The sequence below is a fragment of the Mandrillus leucophaeus genome, unplaced genomic scaffold, assembly GCF_000951045.1.
Source record: "Mandrillus leucophaeus isolate KB7577 unplaced genomic scaffold, Mleu.le_1.0 Scaffold1097, whole genome shotgun sequence".
Lineage (NCBI taxonomy): Eukaryota > Metazoa > Chordata > Mammalia > Primates > Cercopithecidae > Mandrillus > Mandrillus leucophaeus.
The window spans coordinates 162210-184163 of record NW_012099176.1 but is presented as its reverse complement, the minus strand read 5'-3'; the positions used below and the strand labels follow the sequence as shown (position 1 = coordinate 184163).

Below are 21954 nucleotides of genomic sequence, written 5' to 3'. Positions count from 1 at the left end.
CCAGCTACTCGGGAGGCTGAGGCAGGAGAATGGCGTAAACCCAGGAGGCAAAGCTTGCAGTGAGCCGAGATCGCGCCACTGCACTCCAGGCTGGGTGACACGCGAGTAAGACTCCGTCTCAAAAAAAAAAAAAAAAAAAAAGTAGCTCTGAGGTTTCTAAAAAACAGATTCACTATTCAAGATGACATTATTTATATTCAGTATTTGTAGAAGTGGCAGATATTAATGTAGTAAAGTTTTAATACCTTTACTTAAATGATGGAGAGTTTTATCAACCAAGCTAATATAATCAGTGTATGTCAAATAATCAGAAACTCATTTTTTAAAAACAAGTTATTCTAGCAGGTTATTTTGTTTTGAGACAGTCTCTAGCCCTGTCGCCAAAGCTGGAATGCAGTGGCATGATCTCAGCTTACTTCAACCTCTGCCTCCTGGGCTTAAATGATCCTCCTGTCTCAGCTGCCTGAGTAGCTGGGACTACAGGTGCATGCTGCCACACCCGGCTAATTTTTGTATTTTTGGTAGAGATGGGGTTTTGCCATGCTGCCTAGGGTAGTCTCGAACTCCTGACCTCATTAGTCTGCCCACCTTGGCCTCCCAAACTGCTGGGATTATAGGTGTGAGCCAGTGCGCCCGGCCTGTGTTTGGTTTCTTTAGTACTTAAAAACATAAACATTTTCCAAGGTCTTTCATCTAAAAACCCCAAGTTTTTCATCGCCTGCTATTAAATCTTCAACCATAGATGGTAAATATATTTTTTTATTAGAAAATCACTGCTGGTGTGTACAATTTTTTAAAATATTAATTTAAAATAGTTATTTTGGGGGCAAAATTGAAACTAAGCCTGTAAGAGTGTAGTGGTCTACAAAATCTTATCAAAATAATAATTTTGGAACTACATAAGTAAATAATTGAGCCTTGCCTATGCTAAGGGCTCAGTATGATGCCACCACTAATATAAAACAAGCCTAACTTTCCTAGTATGCCTTAGCTCAGTGTCATAGAAGTGACAGGAACTCACATTTTATTATTTCTTATTCAGATATTTAGACCGACCACACTATTAAAAAGACATTTGTAATCTTTTTGCATTTAAATAACTTCTATAACTAGCTCTTATGCAGTTTAACCTGAAGTAACTGATAGAATCCTGGTCTTTGACGTAATGTTAAGTCTGAGTCTTAAGATTTGTGTATGATATTATTTCTATTGTAAGACTATTAAATGTCTCACTCAACATTAGTGTATGAAAATGACACCATTGTGTGATTGAGGGAGGTGTGAGGAACAGTAATTCCTATGCTATGTAATTTCCATGTGTAGTGAAATAAGCAGTGTCTTTAAATGATACCTGTTTGTTTTCATAGCATGTGTATGACACATTATAATGAAATATCCTTTTCATGATGTTGCTATGAGTAGACGTCTTGTATATGTGAACTGTTGGAGAGGAAAGATTTAACTAGCTTCCTTTCATTTATTTTAAATATTTTGAGAGCTTTCAAAGAAAGATTACAGCAGAGTCTATTTCTTTATAATTTCTCTCTTTTTAATGTGATATTAAGCCATCAGCTAATGAATCACAAGCAATTTGAAGTGGTAAAACTCTAGTTTGATTTTAATATGACTTAAAAACTATTAAATTATGTATTAATAACCAAGGCAAGAGACAGTTAAATATGATTATCTTGTCACCAGAAGTAATTTCTTGCAGAATATCCAAATTTCATCAGTCTAAAAATTTCTCAACTTCCAGCTGCATGTCTTACCAAGACAGCGTATCTCAAGATTTATTTATAATTTCAAGTAGTACAATTAGAAAGTGAAAATAAATAGGAGGAACCAAGCCAAAAATAAAGTGTGTGTGGCAGGGGGGGAAATTATAGGGATGCATTTCAGTAATACATTTTTTTCAGAAGCTCATATTTTAATTATTAGATTGGCTTTATTTAAATGGAATATTACATTACAGCTTTTTATTAGTAGTTACTGAGTTAACATTATGCTTAAGTCAAAATTATAAATAAAAGATTTTGTATCTCTTTCAGAAACTACATCTGACCAGAGTGACATTGAAGGTAGGATCAGAGCTCTGAAGGATGAATTGCGGAAAAGAAAATCAGTTGTGAACCAGTTGAAGAAGGAACAGAAAAAAAGGCAAAAGGAAAGACTGAAAGCCCAAGAAGCCAGTCTGATCAAGCAGTTAGAGGTTAGACATAGGAAGAAAGGGGTTTAATGTCAAGGCTAATGTGTATGTGACGTCTAAAATGTTTTTAATGTTGTTAATAAAGTAATGGATTAGGATTCTTCATTATTAGTGTGGTGCCACATTTTAGTCTCTTAAAAAAAAATCTGAGGGTGTCTAAGGACATTCTTGCTTAAAACATTAAATTTTATTTGTTTTTTATTTTTATTTTTTTTGAGACAGAGTCTCACTCTGTCACCCAGGCTGGAGTTCAGTGGAGTGATAAGTGGAGCAATTTGTGCTCACTGCAAGCTCCGCCCCCTGGGTTCACACCATTCTTCTGCCTCAGCCTCCTGAGTAGCTGGGACTACAGGCGCCTGCCACCATGCCCGGCTAATTTTTTGTATATTTAGTATACAATACATAGAAACGGGGTTTCGCCATGTTAGCCAGGATGGTCTCGATCTCCTGACCTCGTGATCCACCCACCTCGGCCTCCCAAAGTGCTGGATTACAGGCATGAGCCACCGTGCCCAGCCTAAACATTAAATTTTAAATTTAAATATTAAAATAAGTATTAAAATAAATATTAAAATTGGCTATATATAGTGGTGTGTTCTGAAGTCCCAGATACTCAGGAGGTTGAGGCAGGAGAATTGCTTGAAGCCAGGAGTTTGAGGCTGTAGTGCACCATGATTGCACCTGTGAATAGCTACTGCACTCCAGCCTGGGTAACATAGCAAGACCCCCACCTCTAAAAAATAAATATTAAAATAAAGTATTAGATTTTTTTTTTTTCCCTAAAGAAGAAAGATTAGGCCTTTGAAAGAAAGATTGGTATCTATACCCTTGTAAGCAGAGAACTACCAGGTAAATAATTTCAGCGTTTGGAATTGTTGCTGCTTCCCTTCCCCAACTTTCTTCTTTGCTCTTCCTTCCCCTTTCCCTTTCCCCTTTTTTTCTCCTTTTCTTTCCTCCTTCCCCTTCCCCTTTCCCTTTTCCCCTTCCCTTCCCCTTTCCCCTTTCCCCTTCCCTTCCCTTTTCCCCTTCCCTTCCCTTATTTCACAGAATGGTATTTCATGCCACACAACTTATTAAATAGTACAACTCTTTGTACTGTTTGAATAGATTCTAAATGATAACTTAACTTGAATTTTCCCCCAAGCTGTAGCAGCCTTCCTGATTCTGTCCCAGGCTGGGATGTCTTCCTTATTCTGTTTTTCCCTGTCCATTCAGTCACTAGTTCTCATGGATTTTTTTATAAAGTTTCTTGTTTGTTCCTTTCCATTCCTACTGCCTCCAGGCTAGTTGGGGCCCTTATGACCTCTTGCCTCTACTGTCTTCGTAGTCTCTTAGATGTTCTGCCTCACACTGCTTTTCTATTACACACATTCTGCTTTTCTATTACACACATTCTGCCAACCCCGTGTTCCTAGAACATGACGTTCATTGTAGAATCAGACTGAATCTCCTACTTATTGCAAGAATCCCTTCTCATCTCATCACCAGAGAACATCATTCAACTTCTACCTGAACACTTCCAGTAATAGGAATTTTCAAAATTTCGAGCTAATTGGTTTCCGTGTTAAACTCTAAGTGCTCTAAGTATTAGAAGAGCTCTTTGTTGTATTTAGCCAAAATTTCTGTCCTTTCAATTTCCACCTTTTGGTCCTTGTTACATAACAGCAAACACATGCTTCTCCTACCGCTATTAATTTAATCATCAAATATTCAGATGCCTATTTATGTGCCAAGAGCTCAGCTAATTACACATATTTTTCATTTAATCCTCACAACAAGGTGTGAGTATTATTATCCCTCTTTTACAGGTAAGGAAACTGAGTTTCAGTGAGATTAATGATTTATCCAAGGATACACAGCTCATAAATGGTGAAACTAGGATTTTAATCTAGTTCTAATTTTAAATTCTGTGCCTTTACCATTGTATTGTCTTCCACATAGAAAAGAGGCCTGTTAATAGATCTGGAGAAAATAAACATTTAAACAGGTACACAGTACACAGATGGAATAGGGATTGTAACTTACACAATGGTTAGAGTAGGAAAAGTGATTAAGATACAATGACCATACTGGGGAGTTCATGCTGGAAAGAAGTGGAAATAAAATTTAAAAATACAGATTATATTCAGGACCTTAGAAGTAAAACTGATGAATTTGGATTTCATCTTATACGTCAGCTAATGAGTCATTGAAGTAACTGTTGGAGATAAAGTACTATTAGAATGAATGGTATTGCTCAAAAATGTTCCTTAATAACTATGTCAGTCAGAAAAGAGCCCTCTAGAGAAGTGCCATATGATCCATCTCTTCCAGCATTCTACTTAATGGCGTAAACAAAGACAAAAGAAAATTCTGTATTTAACTTTTTAAATTACAGTATATGAGAGAGATATATATAATACATAGCAGTTAATATAAAAAATCTATTGGATTTTATTTGATCACAGATTTAATAAATGGACTGTACTCATAAATGTATAGCTTTCAGATCTTAGTAGTCATAGTCCTCATGTATACCTACTGAGCTAGAACACCTAGCTGTGGTGTAGGTTTAATACCAGGAGTTACTTTAACAAAATGTTGACAATTCAGATGAAGGTAACATGGATGATGAGAGTTGTAAAAGTAGTGATTTCAGCCCAGATTTTAGGGATCCGTAGCAGTTGACAAGCATCCATCCATCCATTAGTTCAGTCTATAAATATGTATTGATAGGCTACTTTGGACCAGACATTGTGAATAGGACATTACGTACCAGACATACAGTTTTGAACAAAACACTAATTTCAAATAGTGAGAGCTGTAAAAGTAAGGACTTCAGCCCAGAAAACTAAGGAATGATAATATGAGATGGAGGGATTCCCTTATATTTCATGCAAATTATAAATTAGTAAAGTTTTGTTTACAAAGAATGGGTAATAACCAGGAAAGTTTTGTGTTTTTTTTTTTTCTTTGTATTTCTGAACTATCATACTGTCAACTATACCTTTCTCTTTTTACAATTTGTATCCCTTACTTAGCCCATAAGAAACTTACTGCCATTGAAACTCAGAACAGAATGGCTAACTTCTTAAAAATATCAAGAAAGTAATAGTACACTCTTTAGCAAATATAGTCAAAGAAGTTTTTTAATGTGGCAAGGTATGAGTTATTGCTTCATCGTATTAAATTTCTGTAGATTCACAATGTCGTTTCTTAATTGATACTGGAATTACAATTATATATCTTGCTTATAGATTATTTTGAGAAGGATGTGCAAATAACTATAGAGTTCTGGAGAATGACGCTGAGGGGGCAAGGAGGGAGATTTTATATTGCATCTTCTTTATTGTTTGAGTATTTTACCTTAAAGTATACTATTTTATAATTTAAAATAAGTTTTAAAAATTATGCCTAGTGACTCCTCTGATTTTTCTGAACTTAGTCGTATGATGAATTTATTAAGAAAACTGAAGCCGAGCTTAGCCGAGATTTGGAAACATCACCAACAGCCAAGCCTCAGATTAAAACACTCTCCTCAGCTTCTGAAAAACCCAAGATCAAACCCCTCACACCACTACACAGGTAGAAATTTTTGATAACTGTCTGTATTCTGCCTTGTTTGGAAAAGGAATAAGGGAATATTTTCAGTAGAAGTTACCTTTTAAGTAACTGAAATTATAGAAGTAAAAATATTATTTTCTATTTTTAGTGTCAGTGAATTAAAACTGTTATGTATTACAATTAAAAATTACATATGTAAGGTATTGATTTTAAAATACATTTTTAATCCTGCAGTCTGATGGGTACAATGAAAATGGTACTTTCCAACATTGCTAGTAGTAGCATAAGTTGATGTGGACCTTTGAAAAAAACAGTTTGGCTATGTTTCAAAAGTCAAAAATAAGTCTGTAACCTTTGACCCAGTAATGTATTTCTGGAAGTCTAAATTGAGAAAATGTGGGGTACTGAAAATCTCTATTTGCATGAATATATTTATCAGAACATTCTTTATATAATAAAACATTGGAAACAATTTTTGTGTCCAAAAACGGATGAATAACTCAGTAAATGATGGTTCTCTGCAAGTGATGGAATGGTATGCGGTCAGTAAGCAAATACAGAAGATACTAAGTTGCAACATTAGAATATATAATATTGTGTATTAGGAAGTCAGGTTATAATATTTAAACAAAATTTTGAACAAAAAGGTTAGACAGATCAGTTCAATTGAGAAATAGGGGTCATTTCAGAAAGAATGTTATTCATGAATGACTAAAAGCAAAAAAAAAAAAAAAAAACCAGATTGGCATATCATAGAAGCTGAACATAATAGGATATTGCTGGAGTTAGCAGAAGGAACAATAAATAAAAGCCAAACTGTGAAAACCTTGTACTCATTTGTTCTTAGCAGTTTGTGTTTTACCTTTTAGAAAATGTGGAGCCTTTGAAGGTTTCTTTAAAAAGTATTTTGGGCCATTTTTGTTAGAGAGGTATTGCAGGCTCATTACAATTAATTTAGCATTACCTAAATTTGAATCCTGGCTCCATTTCTAGCTGGTTCTGTAACTGTGGGCAAGTTATTTAACCCCTCTGTGCTTCAGTTTTTTAATAGGGATTCATACCCTATTAAAAAGGAGTAATAATAATACCTGATTAATACACTTGTTATGAGGGTTAAAAGACTTAACAGGGCATAGGACACAGTAAGCATCGTGCATTAGCTGCTGCTATTATTGTTGTTACTATTTCTAGGGAAGCAGTAAAAAGAAAAGAGTTTAAATCATATCATACCTAAATATCCCAAAATAGCAAATGTCAACAATTAGATATGTTTCCTTCTAGGATTTTTTATGCTCAGATTTTGTGTGTGTTTTTGTTACATATGTATTTTTCCATTATATTATGAAGTGTACATTTTAATTTCTACATAATACGTTATTGAATGGCTTTGTAATTTTCTTAATCAAGCTACTGAAGGATTTTAACCAGAGTGACACAGTCATATTTGTGTTTACAGAAATCTTTCTGACCACAATATAGAGGAAAGATAGAAAAGAGTAAGCTTGGAAACAGGAAGAAAAATAGTCTGAAGCCAGACCTCAAGTAACCAGTATTAAGAATAGAAAATAGGAGACATATTTTAGGATAGTGAAGGATTAAGAAGAAAAAAAAAAAAAAAACACACGTAGACTTGACTAGTTAAAGTGCTAGATGGGGTAGCAGGGCAAGTCTAAGATGAATCCCAGGTTTCTCTTAGGTAGTTGATTGGGTCATGGTTTCATTAATGTAAATGGAAAAGGTGGTTTTCTGTGGGAGGCTTATGATTTTGGTTTTAAGTGTTAATTTTAAGTGCCTGTTGTTTAAGTGAAACTATGTGGAAAGTTAACAGAGTTAGAACTATGAGGATGATAAGCACATAGATAGTGGTTGAAGCCATAAATCACCCAGAGGAGATAGCATTCAGAGGGAATAAATGGGAGCCAGGTACTCAAGATGATAAAATAGCAACATTTTAGGGCATTATAAAAAGGTAGGAAGTAAAAGCCAAGTATTACAGTTTAGCAAATGAAGTCAAGAAAATAAAGAGAGTGAATGTAGCCTCTTCTGTTATCTATAAAGAACAAGAGAGGACAGTAATAGGGAGTGGTTTGAACAAATAGCTTTGAACAAATGAGAGAGAGACAACTTTTCATCCTACAGACAGGAGGAAAGGCAGTTAGGATGGCTGTGAATATGGATAAACTTGTAGGTAAAAGTTTGAAGGTAAAGTTCATGCCTGATGGCCTCTGTTTTTGTCATTTAGTGACAAAGGCAAGCTCATTTAGTGAGAGTGATGAGAATTAGAAATAGGCTTGATGAAAGTGGCATAGATTGACATACCTACTGTGGAGAAGAGGAAAGAAGCAGTTGTCTAAGAATGTCTGCTTTTTGTTACCAGTTATTATAGTAATATATTTATTTCTGCTCATTAATTTTTATACATCAGATCTGAAACGGCAAAGAATTGGAAATCACTGACAGACTCAGAACGTTCTAGAGGATCCCTGGAGTCTATTGCTGAACATGTTGGTATGTAACTAGAGAAAATAATTAACTTGTAGCTACATAGTCTAAGGATTTATGCAGAGGCCTACAAAATTCTACCTCTATAGCTTTTTTATTAAAAAGTGAATTTCTTAATTACATTATTTAACATTTTAAAGTTACTTTTATATTTTAAAGTGATTTATTGGCTACGTGTAAATTATATGAATCCTTTTTGTTTGGTTGGTTTGGTTTTTTGGGTTTTTTTGTTTGTTTGTTTGAGACAGGGTCTCACTCTTATCACCCAAGCTGGAGTGCAATGGCATGATCATAGCTTACTGCAGCCTTGACCTCCTGGGCTCAAGCAATCCTCCCATCCTAGCCTCCCAAGTAACCAGGACCAGGATCACAGGCACATGCCACCACACCCAGCTCATCTTTCTTTGTTTTTTTAAGAGATGGGTGTCTCACCATTGTTGCCCAGGCTGGTCTCGAACTCTTGGGTTCAAGCAGTCCTCCCACCTCAGCCTGGTTGAAAATTACCAGCACTTCAGCCAAAGTGCCGAGATTACAGGCATGAGCCACCACACTCAGCTGAATCAGTCTTTATTGTTCAAAATTTATTAGAAAAACCAAAACATAATGATTAAATAGCTGAGTATATCATCAGCATCTCTAAATTTCCCCTAACCAGATTTTTTATCTGGTTATGTATATTTTCAGCCTAACTGTTTCTCAGGTAAATAGCTGTATACATTTTTTCAGTTTAACCGAAAGAAAGTTAATTATTGAAAATAAAATGTAGGCTAGGTGCAGCAGCTCACGCCTATAATCCCCACACTTTGAGAGGCTGAAGTAGGCAGATCACTTGAGCTCAGGAGTTTGAGACCAGCCTGGGCAGTCTGGTGAAACTCCCATCTCTACAAAAAATACAGAATTAGCTGGGCATGGTGGTGCACACGTATAGTCCCAGCTATTTGTGGGGCTGAGGCAGGAAGATCGCTTATACCCAAGAATTCCCAAGAAGTGAGTTGTGATCAGCCACTGCACTCCAGCTTGGGTGACAAAGTGAGGCACTATCTCAAAAAAATAAAACGCAATTCAGTGAGAAAATAAAACTGAGGCGCAAAGAAACATCAGTGACAAAAGAGAGATTTGGCTAGGCACAGTGGCTTGTGCCTATAATCCCAGGTACTTAGGAGGCTGAGGCTAAGGATTGCTTGAGCCCAGGTTCAAGGCTACGCAGAGCTGTGACCACTGCACTCCAGCTTAGGTGACAGAGCAAGATTCTTGCTCTTAAAAAAAAAAAAAAAAAAAAAGATATTTGAATTTAAAACTTTTAACTCTTGGTTTATTAGCTCATTATATTGTACTTTGATCATATTTTGCAAGTTTAGCTCTTAAAGTGCTATATTTGCAGAAATAGTTGATCTATTTTCTTTTTAATTCAAGAGCTTAGTTGAACCTCCTAGGAAAATGTATTCTTTTAGAAGTATATATGGAAGTCTGTTTCTCCTTCACTAGTTTCCTGTTTGAAAAATGTTTGTAATAACCATCATACAGTTCTATTTTTGCATGATTTGAGGATGAATGTGCAAAGCAATGGCTCCATCAACTTAGATATATTTTTCTTCACTTTATAAGTTAAGACAATGCTTAAGAAATTATTCCAAACTTTAGAATTTTAAGCAATTTTAAATGTTGATACAGATGATATTCTATTAAAAGAAAAACTTACAAAGTAGCCAAAACAAGTCATATTTATTGACTAGAGGTTTTTTTTCCCCCCACTAAAATTTGGCTTTTCTCTAAACTTTGGTCCACAAAATTGAAAGATTGTGATTAAATCATTTTGATGTGGTGATTTGTTTTTTCTTTAAGATGCTTCACTGTCAGATTCTGAGAGATCCGTATCAGAAAGGTCTTTATCTGCATATGCAAAGAGAGTAAATGAATGGGACAGTCGAACAGAATGTTTTCATACCCCATCTCCAGTTCTCAGATCATCAAGGAAAATCAGGGAAGAATCTGGAGATTCTCTAGAAAATGTACCTGCATTACATCTTCTCAAAGAATTAAATGCCGCTAGTAGAATTCTTGATGTGTCAGATGGCAAGGTTGAAGAATCTAGTAAAAAATCAGAAATACAAGAAATAGAATACACAAAATTGAAGAAGAGTAAGATTGAAGATGCCTTTTCTAAAGAAGGTAAATCTGGTGTCTTACTGAAATTAGTCCTAGAACAGGGAGACTCATCTGAAATTCTTTCAAAGAAAGATCTTCCTTTGGATTCTGAAAATGTTCAGAAAGACCTAGTTGGATTAGCTATTGAAAATCTCCATAAAAGTGAGGAAATGTTGAAAGAGAGACAGTCAGATCAAGATGTGAATCATAGTCCAAACATCCAATCAGGGAAAGACATTCATGAACAAAAGAACACAAAGGAGAAAGATTTGTCTTGGTCAGAACATCTTTTTGCTCCTAAAGAGATACCATACTCTGAAGATTTTGAAGTGTCTTCTTTCAAGAAAGAAATTTCAGCTGAATTATACAAAGATGATTTTGAGGTGTCATCTTTGCTGTCACTCAGGAAAGACTCTCAGTCTTGCAGAGATAAGCCACAGCCAATGAGGAGCTCTACAAGTGGAGCCACTAGCTTTGGTAGTAATGAGGAAATCAGTGAGTGCCTAAGTGAGAAAAGCCTTTCTATCCATAGCAGTGTTCACTCTGACAGGCTATTGGAACTCAAGTCCCCTACTGAGCTGATGAAAAGTAAGGAGCGCAGCGATGTGGAGCATGAACAGCAAGTTACTGAATCCCCTTCCTTGGCTTCAGTTCCTACTGCAGATGAGTTATTTGATTTCCACATTGGTGATAGGGTGTTGATTGGAAATGTTCAGCCAGGAATTCTTCGATTCAAAGGTGAGACTAGTTTTGCTAAAGGATTTTGGGCGGGAGTGGAGTTAGATAAACCTGAAGGAAATAACAATGGAACATATGATGGCATTGCATATTTTGAGTGCAAAGAAAAGCATGGTATTTTTGCTCCTCCTCAAAAAATATCTCACATTCCAGAAAACTTTGATGACTATGTAGATGTTAATGAAGATGAAGACTCTTACTCAGATGAACAATATCAGTACTATAATCAAGAGCAGAATGATACAGAGGGTCCAAAAGACAGAGAAAAGGATGCCAGTGAATATTTTTATGAGAAATCCCTACCTAGTGTGAATGATATAGAAGCCTCAGTTAATAGAAATAGAAGCCTTAAAATAGAAACAGACAACATACAGGACATTTCTGGGGTACTTGAAGCCCATGTTCACCAGCAGTCTTCAGTGGATTCACAGATTTCTTCAAAGGAAAACAAAGACCTCATTTCTGATGCCACAGAAAAGGTTTCCATTGCTGCAGAAGACAATACTTTAGACAATACCTTTTCTGAAGAATTGCAGAAGCAACAGCAGTTTACAGAACAGGAAGACAACCTATGTGCTAAAACTTCAGAAAAGCTTTCTACACCACTTCTGGATCTTTTAACAAGAGAAAAAAACCAGCTGGAAGCCCAACTGAAGTCATCACTAAATGAGGAAAAAAAGTCAAAAGAACAACTGGAAACAATCAGCTTACTGACAGACAGTTTACTAAAAGTTTTTGTAAAGGACACAGTCAATCAACTACAACAAATCAAAAAAACCCGAGATGAGAAAATCCAGCTTAGCAATCAGGAGCTTCTTGGTGATGACCAAAAGAAAGTAACACCCCAAGACCTATCCCAAAATGTTGAGGAACAGTCACCAAGTGTTTCAAGTTGCTTCTTAAGATCTGAATTGGAAGATGAGAAAGAAGAGATTTCCTCTCCAGATATGTGTCCCAGACCAGTGAGTATTTCATCTAGAAAAAATATCAGTATACCTTTTGACACTTTTAACAAGGCAACTTACCTTGCCTATATAGTACATTTTAATTCTGTAACTCCTGATAGGTTTTTTTTTTTCCTTGACTTGTTGTTTATTAGAGAAGGATCACTATACAAGTTTTTAAAGGCCTTGTAGCTGTTTCTCTGGCTGAAGTGTAATTGTCCTCTATTATGTCATGAGTAGTCAATATAGGGTTGTCACAAGCACTGGCAGGTTTTGGGGAACTAAAATACCCATTTAAACTGCTTAGTTGACAACCCCTGTACTGTCCACAAATTACATCTCCTTCCAGATTCACTGAACAAATTCATTCCATGGAGTTTTCCAGTGGCTCACCACCCAATTCTTTTTTGCCTGTGAAATTGTTTGTTTACATGTCTACTCAGTCATGGTTGGCCTGCAGAGGTTAGTAGTTGTGATGTTGATTCTGGTAAAATGAAATATATCCACTATGACATGCACTCAGACCATCAGCTTGTTTATGTTGCCCATGGACAGTTGAGCAAAAGTAATGACTTTGAGTAACTTGAGCCAGATGGTCACCAGAGGTGAGAAATTTTATATCCCATTTCCATATCCCATAGATGGACAGTTGTTTAGAAACAGAATAATGATCATACAAAAAGTGGGGAGAGCCCTAATCAATAAGCATTTTATAAAAATTCAATTATGTGTAAGGTTTATATAAGTAGAATTGAGGGAACAGGATAACTTTTTCTTAAGATTGTTTATGAGTAGCCACCATATTTTTTTTATTCTGCTTACTTACAGAGAAATATTAAATATATAAATAGTACATTTACTCTGTCTTTATTTTTAAAAAATGATATGAGGTCCCTAAATGGTGCTCTGTTTGAATGGTTCCATTTCTATAGGAGAGCCCAGTATTTGGTGCCAGTGGGCAGGAAGAACTTGCTAAGAGACTTGCTGAACTTGAGCTCAGCCGGGAGTTCCTGAGCACATTAGGAGATGATCAAGACTGGTTTGATGAAGACTTTGGTTTGAGCTCTTCTCACAAGATCCAAAAAAATAAGGCAGACGAAACCATTGTACCTCTAATGGCAGAATCTAAAAGAGTAACCCAACAACCATGTGAAACATTATTGGCAGTCCCCCATACTGCAGAGGAAGTAGAGATTCTTGTACATAATGCAGCAGAAGAACTTTGGAAATGGAAAGAATTAGGCCATGATCTTCATAGCATCAGTATTCCTACAAAACTGCTTGGCTGTGCCAGTAAAGGTCTAGATATAGAAAGCACTAGCAAAAGGGTCTACAAACAGGTAGGTAAAATAAAAGGATAATTTTAGTTTTTAAACTTCTTTCCCATTGTCTGAAATTTGATTCTTAGCCATTTTGTTTTGTTTCTCTTTATCAAGGCGGTTTTTGATTTAACAAAAGAGATTTTTGAGGAAATATTTGCTGAGGATCCCAACTTAAATCAGCCTGTCTGGATGAAGCCATGTAGAATCAACTCTAGTTATTTCCGACGAGTGAAAAATCCAAATAACCTTGATGAAATCAAGGTAAACTGCAGACTATAAAGTGTCTTCTTTTTTGACTTGCTGTTCATTTACACATATCTATAAATGTTGTAAAAGCAGGTGCTCTTCTGTATTATTAACCTTTGTGTCTTCAGGACCTGTTCCATAGTGGGTATTCAATAAAGATTTGTTGACTCACTGAATCCATGAACAGTGGAAAGATTGGAGTGAGTGAAAGGGCTGAATCCTCAAGTTTGTGCAAAAAAAAAAAAAAAAAAAAATTACCAGTCATTTTCTCTATATACATAATTATAATATTTAAGAAAAATTAGGAAATACCTAGGGAGATAAATTATTGCAACTCATAGGAGTTTTAGGTAAGTTTGGGGGGCTTTAGAGACAGGTATAATGTTCTAAAAGTACATGTGAATACATGTCATATATATGTCTTTTCAGTATGCCAGCCCTGGACACATAGATGTTACTTCTCTATCTTTGACTTTGGAGGTTTCAAATTGGTAATGTGGTTTTGAACTATGTAGGATAATAATATAATACATAAAAATATTTATTTTGTTATCTAAGAAACCGTTGTAGACCCTTGCCCAGAAGCTACAAGGACTGCGAATTTTAAAGTCACATTGGTGGCAATCTGTTCTGCCTAGTCACATGTTTCCTTACAGGAAAGGTTATATTTCCAGAGCAGTGATTCTCAACTTTTAATGTGCATGTGAATGATCTGAGGATCTTGTTAAAATGGAGATTCTGATTTAGTAGGTCTGGAGTAGGACCTGAAATTCTACATTTCCAACAAGCTCTCAAGTCATGCTGGTCCTGCTGGTCCCAGGACCACGCTGAGTAACAAAGCTTTAAAGTTGTATTTCCCAAACTTACTGGATCACAGAAAGCCTTTAAAAATATTTTATACTGATAGAACACCAACAGATATTTATGAGATGGGATGTATGCTTACCTCAGGGGTTGGCAAACTATGGCCCCTGAGCCAAATCCAGGCCCTTGTATGTTTTTATAAATAAAGCTTTGTTGGACCGCAGCCATACCTATTTGTTTACATGTTATATATGGCTGCTTTTCTGCTACAACAGTGGAATTGAATAGTTGTGACAAAGACCACATGGCCCACAAAGCCTAAAATATTTACAGTCTGATGTTTTACAGAAAAAGTTGGCCAGCCCCTGGCTTAAAGTAAGTAGCTTTTTAAAAACACACTGTATACTCCATTCCTTCTACCCTTCCACAATTGATAAATGCTTGAATGCTATGTGTGTCTGTGAACAGGTAGGGAGTGATGGAATTTGCGGGCACATTGGTACTTTGAGAACCTTTCCAGGTGATTCTGATTCATAAATGTGTCCCTTCCCCTGTTAAGAACATTGTTTTTTTAACAGAACAACCATAAAAGTAACAAAATAAATTATTAATAACATTAAGTTGAGGTGAGACAAGATACATAATATATACCAACAATCAAACTACATGCATCAATATAGCGTACAATAAATGCCCACAAATTTTAGTATTGACATAGCATTTTGTAAAGTTTTTAAGGGTGATAGTTCAAATATTGTTAGTAGTAAAATTATTATGCTTCTCATACTGAAGTGTTGATATTTTTTAATTTAACATATTTGAGTTTTGGTGCTTCAAAATAAACTATCCCAGATAAAGTCTTTGCTTTTCTCACATTACATTGTCCCCAAAAATTTCTTTGAGATTTTTCCAATTCAGAGATTTATTTTATGCTTTCTTTAGTAGTTTTGCCAGCTTGAAGTTAGCTAATGGTAGGTTTTTTGTTTTTTTGTTTTGTTTTGTTTTGTTTTGTTTTTGAGATGGCGTTTCACTCTTGCTGCCCAGGCTGGAGTATAATGGCGTGTTCTCAGCTCACTGCAACCTCCGCCTCCTGGGTTCAAGCGATTCTTCTGCCTCAGCCTCCCGAGTAGCTGGGATTACACGCATGCACTACCCCACCCGGCTAATTTTGTATTTTTAGTAGAGACGGGGTTTCTCCATGTTGGTCAGGCTGATCTTGATCTCCCGACCTCAGGTGATCCGCCGCCTCGGTCTTTCAAAGTGCTGGGATTACAGGCATGAGCCACCGCACCCAGCATGGTAGTTCTTAAGTAAACTCTAAAGTAATTTTTCTTTGCAGGTTAATCAGCGGGTTTTACTTTATTGTGATTTTTAGACAAGATCTCACTTTGTCACCTAGGCTGGAGTGCAGTGGTGCAATCTCAGCTCACTGCAGTCTGGACCTCCTGGGCTCAATCAATTCTCCCACCTCACCCTCCTGAGTAGCCAGAACTACAGTCATGTACCATCATGCCCAGCTAATTTTATATATTTTTTGTAGAGATGAGGTCTCTCACTATGTTGCTTAGGCTGGTCTCAACTCTTGGGCTCAAGTGATTCTCCTGCCTTGGCGTCACAGAGTGCTGGGATTACAGACGTGAGTCACCGTGCCCAGCTAGGTTTTACTTTTATATGTTTCGTAAGTGAATAAAGTCTCAGCATTTGGAATGCTTTTCCCTTCAAATTGCTATGTGGAACTGTAAGTGGAAGAAATTTGTATGATATTTTATTGTAAATACTATATTCTTAGCACGAATCTGTTTACTGCATTGTAAACACATGAAACTCAGAAATTCTGTTGTTTGTGTTTCGTGTATTTGTCTTATTTCCACAGAGCTTCATAGCAAGTGAAGTACTCAAGTTGTTCAGTCTTAAAAAGGAGCCAAACCACAAAACAGATTGGCAGAAAATGATGAAATTTGGAAGAAAGAAAAGAGACCGAGTGGATCATATCCTGGTCAGTGTATACAACCAAACTGTTTTTATTTTGACCATATCTTTTAAACTCAGAATGTAGTTAGATTCTAAAAGGAAAAGGGATAGAATTATTCTTAAGTCTGTGGTATTAAAATCTTAAAACCTTTACTTGCTGCATTTCTACCCCTCAGTTTTGTTGATTATTTTCTTTTGTACTCAGTAGATGAACATTTAACTTGATCAGTAGTATTTTATGTAGAACTTGAGAAATTAACTCGAATGGAAGCAAAGTTTAAGGTAGTGAATTGAAAAGAGACCAGTGTGGACTCTGGAGCCAGACTGCCCACGTTTAAATCTTTGTTTTGCCACTTACTTGATGTGTAATCTTGGACAAATTTATCTAACATTTTTATGCAAAGTGAAGGTAACAATAATAGTACTTACCTGATAAAGTTATTAGGAACATTAAATGAGTATATGTGTAAAGCACTTAGAATAGGTCCTCATATATAATTCAGTAAATATTAGCTGTTACCTCATCACTATTATCATTATCCAGAACATTCCCTGGATAGGATTTATTTGGTTTTGCAATATATTTCTGTAACATTAGAAAAGTGTTTATCAAAAAAAAAAAAAAATTCAGGTTTAACTCTGAACATTTTAATTCTGGACCTTTTATCTTATCTATATTGACATTTATATAATGAAAAAAAGTGTAATACTTAAATTTATCACCGTTCTCATGTATGTACCTCTCTAGTGTTTCATTTACTCAGTAATAACTGTACTAGATAACATTTGCTTAGTATTTTATAGTTTATCATTCTTATGCCTTATTTTTTATTTATTTATTTTTTTTGAGACAGAGTCTCGCTCTCTGTCACCCTGGCTGGAGTGTAGTGGCTCAATCTCCGCTCCCTGCAGCCTCTGACTCCCAGGTTCAAGTGATTCTCGTGCCTCAACCTCCCAAGTAGCTGGGATTACAGGCACCTGCAACCACGTCGAGCTAATTTTTGTATTTTTAGTACAGACAGGGTTTCGCCATGTTGGCCACGCTGGTCTCAAACTCCTGACCACAAGTGATTCGCCTGCCTTGGCCTCCCAAAGTGCTGGGATTACAGGCACTGGGATTACGCCTGGTGTCTTATGCCTTATTTGATCCTCACAATAATTAAATGAGGTAGGAAGGACTAATGTTGCCCTTTGTTTTACAAATGAGGAAATTTAGATTAAAAAATATCAAGTGATTTGCCCAGTAAAATAAGAGGCAAGATTTTAATCAACTAATTCTTCATAGATCTTCGCATCTCAAGAAAGTGAACTTGTTCTCATATTTCTATCATGTTTTAAAGTCTGAATTGTTATTAATTTCCAAGTTGTTACTTCCTTTACTTCTTAGGAATTAAAGAAAAAAGCATATTAAGAGGCATTCATCTAACCTATCAGCTAAATTGATGATATCCCTTGTACATCACCTCTGTGTATACATCGAGTCAAAAATTGTGCTAATTAAGGACTGATGTTACAAGAGTAAGCAAAACAGACATAGACCCCACCTTCGTAGATTTCCAGTTTGATGGCAGAAACTAGCCATTAATATATCATTTACACACAAGTGTATAATTGTAAGTTAAGCATAAAAATGGAAGAATAGGGAGCTGTTAAAACCACAGGAAGCTGATCGAATGAGGATGGTCAGAGCAGACTTCTCTGAGGAAGTGACATTTGAGCTCAGATCTTAAAGATGAATACATGGCAGCAGTAAGAGAAAATGAGGAGGAAGCAAAAGTGGAAACCCCTGGTAAACCCATCAGATCTCACGAGACTTATTCACTATCACAAGAATAGCATGGGAAAGACTCCCATGATACAATTACCTCCCCCTGGGTTCCTCCCACACACGTGGGAATTCTGGGAGATACAATTCAAGTTGAGATTTAGGTGAGGACACAGTCAAACCATATCAGTACCCTGACAGCAGAGGCTTTCAGTAGGTGCCAAATAGGGTCAGTTAAGCAGAGACATCTCTCTAACAGTTATCAGAAATTCTCAAATACTAAACAAAATATTTGTTTTTCAGGGGTAAGGTTATTATAGTTTGGGTGAGGGGAGTACTGTGCATAAGAATTGAAGCAATTTAGCAACTGGTAAACAACAATAATAAAGTATATATTATGTGACTATCCCCTTTGCTGGTTGTAAAATGTTTTTTAGCTTCCTACAGAGAGACCTGACCTATATAACTTTTTGCATGAGCTCATTCTTCTTAATTTGTTTTTAACAAAACGATACTGTCAGCTTCTTGAGCTAATTATTAACAAGAAATGCTAAATGAACTAGTCTCCTCTCCCATGATTAGATTTGGTCAATCTTGTATTTTCAGATTCTAATGTTTTTACATTTTAGGGGGATTGAGATTTAAAACAACAATTTTTTTTAATAACACATAAAATTTTTCTCAAACCACATTTTCCCTCTACTCTCACATCACAACAATCATCACCACACAAGAAAACTTCTGTGACCATATGTGTGTGGACTTTTCCCATACACATCAAGCAGTGGACACCAGCTGGGTGTCCTCTGAATCAGTTCTGATACTCTCTACCCAGAAATAGTGTCACATCCCACAGATTGAGTGCTCAGTCCCCAAGACTGCCCCTGTCCCCTCCACACACACATACCAGTTGCAAGTCCAGGCCTCCAGAACTTCTGATGGACCAGCTTCAAGTTGGGGCTTCCACCTTTGGGTTCAATTAATTTGATGGAGCAGCTCACAGAACTCAGGAAACACTTACTTAGGTTTACTGGTTTATTAGGAAGGATATTGCAAAGGATACAGAGACACATAGGGTGGGGTATGGGGAAGGGGCACAGAACTTCCATGCCTTCCCTGGGCTGCCACCCTCCAGGAACCTCCAGGTTTAGCTATCCAGAAGCTCCCTGAACTCTTTGCTCTTGGGTTTTTCTGGAAGCTTCATGACATCAGCATTCCTTCCCCCAAGATTGGATTGGACCCTCTCATGGGAGGGCCTTAAGACCCACAGTCAGAAAGGCAGGGGAACATTAGAATGAAAGGAGGGCAGGCCTGCCGCTGAGGCCTAACACCCCTGACATTTTATTTTATTTATTTATTTATTTATTTTGCGAGACAGTCTCGCTCTGTTACCCAGGCTGGAGTGCAGTGGTGCCACCTTGGCTCACTATAACCTCCGCCTCCCAGGTTCAAGCAATTCTCCTCTCTCCTGTCTCAGCCTCTGGAGTAGCTGGGATTACAGGCGCATGCCACCATGCCTGGCTAATTTTTGTATTTTTAGTAGAGACGGGGTTTCACCATGTTGGCCAGGCTGGTCTCAAACTCCTGACCTCAGGTGATCGACCTGTCTCGGCCTCCCAAAGTGCTGAGATTACAGGTGTGAGCCGCTGCACCTGGCCAACCCCCCACATTTTAATGAGACTATAACAAGGGCTATGGGAATTATTAGCCATTTTTTAAGTTTTTACTAAAAGAATGAGCTTATTTTGCTCTATGATTTTGTTAACACTTTTCACCCGTTATTGGTTTTCTAAGTCTTTTACATGTTTAATTATGAAATATTTTTAAAGTATAAAAAAGTAGAAAATATTATAGAGTGCATTGTTTCTGCATCCTTGTCCTTCATTCTGAGCTTGGTTGCATCTACCTAAAGTACACACTTAGTATTCCATTAACTTCAGGCCTTTAATGTAAACTCTCAGTCTTTGTTTAAAAATGTCTGTATTTCAGCTCTTACTTTTGAGTTATATTTTAGCTCTATATAAAATGTTAAGTTGGTACTCTTTTTACTTAAGCAGTTTGAAGATATTTCATTGTAATTTTGAAGCAACATCATTTTCTGTGGTGAATACCCAGGGTTCGTCGTCTCGAGCTGAGAAAATTAACAACACACACACACATACATGAAGTGGGTTAAGGAGTGGAAAGTTTAATAGGCAGAATTAATGCGAGAGGAGAGCATCTGTCTCTCTTATGAAAGAGAGGTGTTCCAAAAAAGGAAAAGCGGTGGACCACAGCAGATTTCACAGGCAGGCTTCAAGAGGTGGTGTCTGATTTACATGGGGCCTACAGATTGGTTCCACCAGGTGTGATGTTTACTGGTGCAGGAAAGGCTGGTCACCCCACCCTAATCTTATTAGGCAAATGGATTTTCTACTTGGCCAGTGCCATCTTGCCTGCTCCTTACTGTACACGTGGCAAAAAGAAGAGAGGATGGAGCCGCCATTTTGAATATGCCTATTCCACGGGTAGTTTTTTCTGTTGTCACAATTGCTAGCATTCGCTTGTGCAAGCTTCCAGCTTGCTTGTCTATGTCTGCAGCTTGATTTTACAGGCTGTTCTTCATTAGAAAAGAAACTGATTTTGGGGCTGCTTTTCATTAAAAGGAAAACCTTACCAAGGACTTCCTTACCCTATCTGCTTAAGTAATTTCTTTTTTAACTTTTATATCATTCTGACCTCTCTTGTTGCTTTTGAGAAGTCTGCTGACGGTTCTTTATGGAGAATTGGTCTCTTCTGTTTTCCATTTAAGATTGTATGTGTGTGTGTGTGTTCTCTAATTTTTCTGGATATGTCTAAATGTGGATTTGTTTTTATTCTGCTTTAGACTCATTGTGCTTATTGAATCTATAGATTCATATCTTTACTCAGTTCTGGAAATTTCTCAGCTATTGTCTTTTAAAAGATTGCTTCTTCCCAACTTTCCCAATTCTCTGTGAAACTTCTTTAGACATCTTTGGCCTTATTCTCTTTCCATAGCTCTTAACTCCTCCCCTAGGTAGTCATAGCACTTGCCCCTCTTTTAAATCACTATTTGTTACTTAGGATTTTCCCTCCTTTCTCAAAATTTCTTTATACATTACAGATGTTTATGTTATATCTTATCTAATACGTCTACATATTTATATGAGGACTTTTTGGCATTATCTTACTTTACCATTTTTGCTGGAACTGAATCTTGACGGCTGTAGTTTTCTTGTAGAGTTGTTTTTTGATATACTCCAAGAGTTTTTCCAATTTTATCTGTAATTAATATTTGGATATTGTAGTTTAAAAGAGCAGGAGAAGACAGTGGTTAATATTTCAGACAACACAATACTATAGATAAAAGGAAGTCATCTTTTCCTATAAAATTGATGTTTTTTATTGTTTTTCTAGAGTTTTGACTATTGGGAATTTTGCTTAGGATCTCTAGTTTTAAAAGTTTCTGAAACTTCCTGAGCCTCCTTCAGTATTTTTGCATGTAATAAACCCCAAAGTTCTCTCATGGGGATTATTTTATAAATGGAGAGAATGGCATATAACAAGCAAAGTCTCTGGAATCAGACAGCTTATAAGTGCCCAGTCTTGTCTTTACCACTTATTAACAATGTGACTTTGGGTGAGTTCTCTCACCTCTCCGTCTTTCTCAGTCTCCCCGTCTTTAAAGTAGCAACCTTGTAGAGTTGGAATGATTAACCAAGATCTAATATGTATTAAGTGGCATATAAGAAGCTCTCAAAAATATTA

The 21954-nt window shown here is 36.5% G+C and overlaps 1 protein-coding gene across 1 annotated transcript in view; it reads left to right on the top strand.

Annotated features, from left to right (window-relative positions):
- Positions 1-21954, top strand: part of CEP350 (centrosomal protein 350kDa) — a 139460-nt gene that overhangs the window by 108709 nt on the left and 8797 nt on the right. Inside the window, 7 exon segments of the mRNA XM_011989570.1 lie at positions 2031-2209; positions 5631-5770; positions 8175-8257; positions 10094-12096; positions 13011-13418; positions 13515-13661; positions 16324-16446. Coding sequence (XP_011844960.1) covers positions 2031-2209; positions 5631-5770; positions 8175-8257; positions 10094-12096; positions 13011-13418; positions 13515-13661; positions 16324-16446 — 3083 coding nt within the window.